The sequence below is a fragment of the Staurois parvus genome, unplaced genomic scaffold (genome assembly GCF_062004578.1).
Source record: "Staurois parvus isolate SC_StPar_1 unplaced genomic scaffold, SC_StPar_1.0 ptg002181l, whole genome shotgun sequence".
In the NCBI taxonomy this organism is placed as follows: Eukaryota; Metazoa; Chordata; class Amphibia; order Anura; family Ranidae; genus Staurois; species Staurois parvus.
In genome coordinates this window covers 1,841,690-1,851,020 of record NW_028319977.1, presented here as the reverse complement: position 1 = coordinate 1,851,020, position 9,331 = coordinate 1,841,690, and the positions used below count along the sequence as shown (strand labels likewise).

The following is a 9,331-nucleotide window of genomic DNA, read 5'->3' as shown; positions in this document are numbered from 1 at the left end:
GCTTTTGCCCAAATCCATGCACATCTGTGTGGCCCATTATTGTGGCTTGAGGGCCACATGCTGGCCTTCAGTACTTGCAGCCCTTTGCAGACCCCAGAAGTGTGAGACAATAATCACACTCTCACATAATACAATCCCAGTCTCTTACTATCTTCTGAAGCAGGTGTCCAGTCTTCAAAAATGTCTATAACATGTCTGCAGTCTCTGGCCATCAAGCTCTAGTATACTTGCAATTTCTGATTGTTTTCTGTAGCATTGCATATACCAATTATTGAATGCAAGAACAGCTTCCCTTTAATTTCAGTGTCTGCAGTAAACAAAATTATTTTTATTCGACCCAGTGTTCTGATATCTCTTAACCACATCCACCAGTGCTTTGCAAGTGTCATCGCTCATCTTCCTAATTTGTATAAAGATTGACAAAGCCAAAGTGCTTGTACTACCATTTGCATTATAGGTGTAAAGAAGTAATTTTCCATCAGTACTATTAATATCCATTTATCACTATCCATTATTTCAATCTTCAGATCTACCTAAGCTATCTATAAAGACAGCCCTTGTATACAGTTGCAAAGATGGCAAATTCTACAGAGGACATTGAGTTAATACAACTTCCTCTAAAACTTGGCTTTCTTGGAATATCGGTATTGACAGGTCTGGGGATACAATCATGTATTGTGGCTGGTAATACCATTGACTGGATGAAGGGAAGATCACTAACAGGTGCGGACAAGATTATCACTTTTATTGGGATATCAAGGATCTTCTTTCACATTGCTAGCTTATTGCATGACTGTTCAGTTCTGTACTATGTGGGATTACCTAAAATGTTTTCAAAATTTTCCAGATATGCAATATATTTCTCAGGCTTTTCTGACTTATATTTATCAACCTTGCTCTCCAGTTACTTCTACTTCAATATTGCCAACTTTCACAGCATCTTCTTCTTACATCTGAAGACCATCACATCAACGAAGGTCATCTACCTAATTATGGCATCTGTTATATTGGCTTTAGGATACACATCCATTTATGGTTTCATCCCTCAGACTAGATTTTTTTGGAATTCAACACAAAATTACATTTTAGACAAGGAACCAAATGATAAAAAGCTGCCATATTTAAATTTGTTGTTTGCAATTTTCCCATATCTTATGCTTTTTATAACTTTGCTCCTTCTTTTTCATTTTCTTTGCATCCACATCAAAACAATGAACAATTGTGGAAATAAAACCGGAGGTTCCGATATCTACCACCGAATTCTAAAGTTTACGGCTGTCTCTTTCCTGATCTGGGTTTTGAATTTTATAACAATTCTAATTTATGGACAAAGGCTGATTTCCAGAAATATGTGGTTGCCTTTCCTAATTAACATCTGTCCAGTTCTACAGTCTCTTTTATTAATTTACGTAACAAGGAAACTAAGAAATCAGTTCTTCAGGATTGTCTATTGTGGAACTGACTTATTGTTGAGCTGAAAAGCTCCCGGACTTCACCCTTGAGAGCCAATGGAGGTGACCCCTTTGTGACTAAAGGAAATATGATAAAATTGTGAGCAACCCTATTTTACCCTCATCTGAGATATGTTGTGTGTTGTGTGTTACCTATAAGTTTAAATATTAAGGATTTAAAGATATATATATATAATATATATATATATACTGTGAATATACATACATTTTTGTTAATTATCAATCTAAATGTTAAACATACAGTAGAAAACAATTTGATATATACAATATGTGTATTACCTTGATTTGATCTATGTTGATTTAAACCTCCATCTGCCCAATGGCGCTTAGAGGGAAGTTTACTGGAACATGGAAAGGTGTTACAAGTAATTAAATGTAAAGTCTCTCTGGACTCCAATAGTATATGGGTTGAATTTTTCTATCCATACAGGTTTGTATAGTCTAAGGAGTATCATCCTCCTCCCCTATGATTTTCTCCCGGGACCCTTGGGTCAGTTTCTTGTGCCATTTCTGTGCTATATCCATCTGCTACCCTCCACGCCCATTGACACACTGCGTGAATTTATCTTACTGGACCTGGTTTTGCTCCCCTATACTTTTGGGGATATCTGTCTGGATTTTCTTTTTCAACTGCACCCCCTGAATCCCTGAAGAAGCTAAAGTGTGAAATGCGTTGGTACTCTGCATCCCCTTCCTGAGATATACATACTTTTTTGATTCTCTAATGCTCTTTGTGTTGTAACTACTTAATGAGTCATGTAAGGAGGGAAGTGTTTTTGGGGGGGGGGTGTACCTCATTATGGTCCATTTTAACTCTTATCTTGATCTAATTTCTAAGGGCTTGTGTTAGCCCAATCAATTTTAAATGGAACTTTATAGTAAAACTTAATGATTTTATATTGACTTGTCTGTTGAGTTTGTCCTAAGAGGTTTCAGCACCTTCAAAATACAATTTTTATTTTTTGACTGTTTTTTCATAAACTGCCATTTTGATTTCATTAAAGCAGTTACTTGAGCTTGTCATCTGTATATTGTTTGACTTCAATCTATTTCATTTTTAATTGATCTTTTGTCAGTTTATTACTCTTACCATGATATTGTTTCACTTTAATTGCTTGTATTATCGTGTAATGCCACAATTTTGGTAAACCTTTATTCTTAAAGTGGTTCTAAAGGCTCAGGGTTCTAAAGGCACAACCTTCTTGGTACAGCATCCTCCCCCGCCCCCCCTAATACTCACCTAAGCCCTCTTCTTGGTCCAGTGATGTGCACTTGAGTCTCGGCTGTCCTGAGACTCCCTCTCTTCACTGGCTGAGACATAACCAAGACCATTGGCTTCCATTGCTGTCAATCACAGCCAGTGAGTCAATGAGAAAAGAGAGGGGTCGGGGCCAAGCCACAGCTCTGTGTGTGAAAGGACACATGGAGCAGCGGGTGCCCCCATAGCAAGCTGCTTGCTGTAGGGGCACCTGACAGGAGGGAGGCACCAGGAGCGCCGGCGGAGGACCTGAGAAAAGGAGCCAGGCTTCTCTGTGCAAAACCACTGCACACAGCAGGTAAGTATACACATGTTTGTTATTTAAACAAAAAGAATCCTCAAAGTGATTCAGTAGTGCAAATTACATATACATAAGTGTCAAGGTGAAAACTGATAAAGGTGAAAAAAAGTCAGAGAAAGTCCTTATAATCCCATAAGTCTTCAAATTCTTCAAACAAAATCACCACGTGTATAAAATATATGGTGTCCCCCTTTTCGGATGTGCACTCACCACATGGCCATGCCCCCCATTCTCATGGTTGGCTAAATCGCTCAAATGGTGTTATCCAAGGGAAAGAAGATCAACTCTTATTCGATATCAATCATCTCCTCCATTCACCAAGTTCTCCCTAAAACATGTAAGGACGCCATTCCTTTAAATGAATCCTTTTGTACTTTGTTGTCATGAATTCTTAACCCCCCTGGCGGTATTCCTGAGTGTAGCTCGGGGTATAGTTTTAGTACCACAAGCGGTAACCCCGAGCTACACTCGGGCTTACCATGCGGTGCTGCTCCACGATCCCTCGGTCACTTACCTTGTCCTGCGCTCCTGTGATGTCCCTCCTGCAGTGTCCACGGCAATGTAATCTGGCGGATGCCAGATCTGTCATCTGGGTTCCATCCCCTGCGAGCGTCGGGACGTACGGGGGACGGAACGGCAGGAAATTTGAAAATGACAAAAAGTGACATTCACTAAAATCACTAAAATCACATAGTAAAACATTGCTGTATCAAAACATTTCACATACATTTTGTCCCGAGTGCTTTGTCCTGTGCCCTGCCTGCATTTTTACTGTTCTTTCTGCCTGGAAACTGAGAAACGTCCATGGCGTCCAAAAAGCGTCCCTTTAGGTCAAAAGTGGTTTTAGACCAGCTAGAGAACAGTGATAGTAAATTAGAACCACTTGCAGAATTGAGTGATAATGATTTGTGGGGGAAATTCGTCATCAGACACTGAAAACGATTTTGTGACTTTGCTCAGTGATGTGCGAACTTGGCGCTATATTTCAAATTTCAGTTTCAATATTATTATTTTTTATGATTATTTATTAATTTATGATTTCGTGTTTCAAGTTTTATCCTACACGGGATGTTTACTAGACTCTTGTTCGGACAGATTTCAGTGAGTTATTTCTAAGAATTACAGGCCTACAATATAAAACGCCAAATTTCCATGCAAAATAATGGTACCGCTTTCAGCACCAAAAATCTGAAATAATCATACCGCCAGGGAAGTTAATTCTACCAGAGATTTGGGAAGGTTTGATAGGATTCCTGTGAGCTGGTTGGGTGAAAGGTATAGTCTGCCAAGCTTGTTTGTAGACTGGAATGCTTTCTGGTTAATTTTGTGCACCTTGTTGTTGTTCAAAAACAAAGCTGAAAGAGATGAAAGGCCCAGTAGATCTTTCGCCTTGATTTCTTTTATTTTGTTGTTTTGGAGATCTAATAGTCTGGTGTCATGAGGAATGTTGTTTGGTATAGAGGCCAGCCCTGTTGATTACTTAAAAAAAAGCCTTTAGAATCACTTTAAGTAAGTTAAGTAAAACAAATAAATAAAAAAAAAATAATGAATAAAAATAAAAAAACTTGCGCCACAGAAAAATGATGTGTATACTACAATCAAAATCTAAATGCTGCTGTGCATGAAAGGAAAAAAAAACAATCAAATATAAATATAAACACTCCACAGCGCAAAAATTATTAATGTGTAAAAAAACATCCAAATAAAGTCCCAAAGATATATAAAAAACATATAAATTGTGCTCAATCCCAAAAATAGTGCTCAAAAAAAATCTTCAACCAAAATGTGCTCACACCATCCGTGATTACTGCTCCAATCCCCACTCACCAGATGAAATGGACTCTTTGCTGGTATGGCTAAAGAGTCAAACAAGCTTTATAGACTGGGCATATCCTCCCCAGATACCTCTGCACTGATATCCTCCAAAAACGATTCCCACGATTAGATGGCAATGAAAAACAAATAAAAAGACAAATCTTGCAAAACTGTAAAAAAAACTCTTTAATCTAAAAAAGCTGCCCTTTATGCACTCACATGATATTTGGACTTTTTTTACACATTAATAATTTTTTTGCACAGTGGAGAGTTTATATAAAAAAATAAATACAAATTTATATTGCTTAAATCTACTGCAAGCAGAAGAAACATAGCTCAGTCTTAGAGGTTGATTTACTAAAGGCAAACAGACTGTGCACTTTGCAATTTAAACTTGCTCCAGAGCAGGGGCAGACTGACAGCTCATGGGGCCCCTGTGTCCTTGCCCAAACTCAAAAAAGCCTATGAAAAAGGTACCAGGGGCATCTCATGGGGCCCCCTACTGACCCCGGGCCCTCGGCAGTGCCCAAGTTTCCAAATGGTCAGTCCACCCCTGCTCCAGAGCTTAGTAAATGAGGTAAGGCTTAACATTACAAAGAATACCCAATCACAGGCAAGGAAAATAAAAAAACAGCATGTTTTGCTTACACATGATTGGATGATGGAAGTCAACAGAGCGTCTCCTCTTTTACTAAGATCTGGGGCAACTGCACTTGCAAAGTGCACAGTCTTTCTTTAGTAAATCAACCCTTTAATATCTTTGGGACATAGAATATTTGTAAACATTTTGTGATTAAAAGCACATTAGAGCTTTTCACCTTGAGGTCATCACAGAGGACAAGGGGGCACTCTTTACGTCTGGAGGAAAAGAAATTTAATTTCCAAACACGGAAAGGTTTCTTCACAGTAAGAGCTGTGAAAATGTGGAATAGACTCCCTCAAGGGTTGGTTCTGGCCAGCTCAGTGGATTGCTTTAAAAAAGTCCTGGATTCTTTCTTAGATACACAGAATATAACTGGATACTAACATTTATAGGAAAAGTTGATCCAGGGAATATCCGATTGCCTCTCGGGGGATCAGGAAGGATTTTGTTCCCTGCAGGAGGAAATTGGATCATGCTTTTCTGGGTTTTTTTTGCCTTCCTCTGGATCAACTGTGGGTGTAGGATTATAACTTTTTTTTTTCTATGGTTGAACTGGGTGGACTTTTGTCTTTTTTCAGCCAGACTATGTAACTATGTATGTACATTGCAGTGTTCAGTGGCCTATTGACCAGCAACATTCAGTACATCTATAATGTGCTCAGCATGATGCTACAGAATGTCCAAGCTGGTGAATGTTTAATGTACAGTAACAGTGATTTTTACTGCAGCTGCACTGAACATTCAATAAAAGTGCAATCTGTAGTGCAAACTTTCAATTCTAAAGGTCCAGCACTTTGGGAAAATATTTAGCATTTGTGGGCCTATTTTGTACAATTAATATGCAAGTGAAACATAAAAATAAAATGTTTTGTCAAACAGGAGACTGTGCCAAGCTTGCATCTGTTTTTGATGTTTTATTTTTAGTTGTTAAGCTCCAGAAGATTTTATCCCCTTCATGACCCCTCCATTTTTTTGCTATTCGGCACTGCACTACTTTAACTGGCTATTGCTAGGTCATGCAATGCTGTACCCAAACACATTTATATTATTTTTTTCACACAATCAGAGATTTCTTTTGGTGGTAATTTTTAACTACTGAGTTTTTATTTTTTATTATAGAAACGAAAAAAGGCCAAAAATTTTGAAAAAAAAACAAACAATAATTTTTACTTTCTGCTATAAAATATATCCAATAAAATAATACTAATAAAAAATAACATTTCTTCATAAATTTAGGCCAAAATGTATTCTAATACATATCTTTGGTAAGAAAAAATTCCAATACGTGTATATTGATTGATTTGTGTGAAATTTATAGCGTCTACAAACTATGGTATATACTGCTGTATACTGGAATATTTATTTATTTTTATACTAGTAACAGCGGCGATCAGCGACTTATAATGGGACTGTGATAGTGCAGTGGGCAATCTGACTCTAACTGATCTTGGATGGGAACTGACTAAATGACACTGACTTCACCAGTGACACTAATACAGTGATAATACTATACACTGTCACTGTACTAATGACACTGGATGGGAAGGGGTTAACATCTAGGGGCAATCAAGGGGCTAACTGTGTGCCTAACAATGTGTAATGTGTGTAATATGTGCTGCTTTTACTAAGCAATATGACTGTTTTATCTCCCTGCTTTGCAGGGAGAAAAAAAACAGCCACACCACTGCTCTCCTTAGAGAGCCATGTGTTGTTAATAAACACTGGGCTCTCTATTGTCATTTGCTAAGCTGGTCAGCAGGTTTAGGCCATAAATCATATCCCAGGACCTGCCGATCGATTTGTGTTGTAGCAAATGACAGCACAGATGGGGCTGCGGGTGCCCACATGCCCATCCCCTACCAGGGAAATGCCAGATCACATACAGTTGTGTTCAAAATAATAGCAGTGTGTTGAAAAAAGTGAATAAAGCTGAAAATCCTTCTAATAGCTTTTATTTCCATCCACACAATGCATTGGGAACACGACACATTCTATTCCAAATCAAAACATGAAGAAAAATACATCAAATTTGTGTTGTTCCTCTAAAAAATTGAAGAAAAGTGAATATTAGATGGTTCAAAAAAATAGCAGTGTTTGTATTCTTCTTTACAAACTCAAACATTCACTATATAAACTGAGAAATGTTTGAAGATTTTGCTTTCCTTTGAATGACTTAATGAATATTTGGTTGTAGTCGCACTGTTTCTGAGAACTGCTGTACGTCTGTGTTGTATGGAGTCACCCAACTTCTGGCCCCTGTGATCAGGTATTCCAGCCCAGGATGATTGGACTACATTCCACAGTTCTTCTCTATTTCTTGGTTTTGCCCCAGAAACGGCATTTTTGATGTCACCCCACAAGTTTTCTATTGGATTAAGATCCGGGGATTGGGCTGGCCACTCCATAACGTCAATCTTGTTGGTCTGGAACCAAGATGTGGCACGTTTACTGGTGTGTTTGGGGTCGTTGTCTTGTTGGAACACCCATTTCAAGGGCATTTTCTCTTCAGCATAAGGCAGCATGACCTCTTCAAGTATTCTGATGTATTCAAACTGATCCATGATCCCTGGTATGTGATAAATAGGCCCAACACCGTAGTATGAGAAACATCCCCATATCATGATGCTTGCACCACCATGCTTCACTGTCTTCACAGTGTACTGTGGCTTGAATTCAGTGTTTGGGGGTCGTCTGACAAACTGTCTCCGCCCACTAGACCCAAAAAGAACAATCTTACTTTCATCAGTCCACAAAATGTTGCACCATTTCTCTTTAGGCAAGTCACTGTGCTCTTTGGCAAATTGTAACCTCTTCAGCACATGTCTTTCCTCCAACAGTGGGACTTTGCGGGGGCTTCTTGCAGATAGCTTGGCTTCACATAGGCGTCTTCTAATTGTAACAGTCCTCACAGGGAACTTTACACCTTCTTTCATCTTCCTGGAGCTGAGTCCGCGCCATTTTGGCTATTCTTCTGTCCATTCGAATGGTAGTTTTTCGCTTTCTTCCACGTCTTTCAGGTTTTGGTTGCCATTTTAAAGCATTTGCGATCATTTTAGCTGAGCAGCCTATCATTTTCTGCACTTCTTTATATGTTTTCCCCTCTCCAATCAACTTTTTAATCAAGGTACGCTGTTCTTCTGAACAATGTTTGGAACGACCCATTTTCCTCAGAATTTCAGAGAGAAATGCACTGTAACCAGCATGTACAACATTTGCTGCCTTCCTTCCTTAAATAAGGGCAATAATTGCCACCTGTTTTTCAAAGAATGAATGACCTCACTAATAGAACTCCACACGGCTATTATTTTGAACATGCCCCTTTCAATGAGTGATTCCATGACACAGAATCAGCAGCATGCATGTCATGACTGTTGGGTCTGTTGGATTTCTATTACTCTACTACACCTGCTAGTAAATTATTTGCCATGTAGAAATATCATTTCTACCAAAAACAGTGATTGATCCGGTTAGTGATGTCTGACTGCTATTATTTTGAACACAACTGTATATGTAAAGCACTGCATAAGTTGACAGTGCTATATAAGTACCTGAAATAAATAAATAAAAATTAGTTAAATTTACTGCAATCAAAGAAATGTATCCTTGTTATAATATCTGTTGGAACCTATTAATGAAACATCTGTGAATCAGTCACACTACTTTGTTAAATGCTGGCATATTTACTACTCAAATTCAGTGAATGTTTAACTAGTTGCAGATTTGGGCGTGCTACACATGCCCCAAAAAAGGTCATAATTGTACACAGGGCGTGTGTATTACTTCCAGTCTCTCTGCCCTATTTGTGGGATCCCCTTCCCAGTAATTGATTAATTAAAGCCGGC

General features: G+C 38.5%; 1 protein-coding gene across 1 annotated transcript; it reads left to right on the top strand.

Annotated features, from left to right (window-relative positions):
- Positions 1 to 575: 575 nt before the first annotated feature.
- On the top strand, positions 576 to 1,478 carry LOC149432246 (taste receptor type 2 member 13-like). Its single transcript, XM_089665350.1, has one exon. The coding sequence runs from the start codon at positions 576 to 578 to the stop codon at positions 1,476 to 1,478; it is 903 nt and encodes a 300-aa protein (XP_089521476.1).
- The last annotated feature ends 7,853 nt before the right edge of the window (positions 1,479 to 9,331 follow it).

Bases quoted from the DNA above. Each gene is read 5' to 3' on its own strand.
- LOC149432246 (XM_089665350.1), top strand. From the start codon at position 576: ATGGCAAATTCTACAGAGGACATTGAGTTAATACAACTTCCTCTAAAA.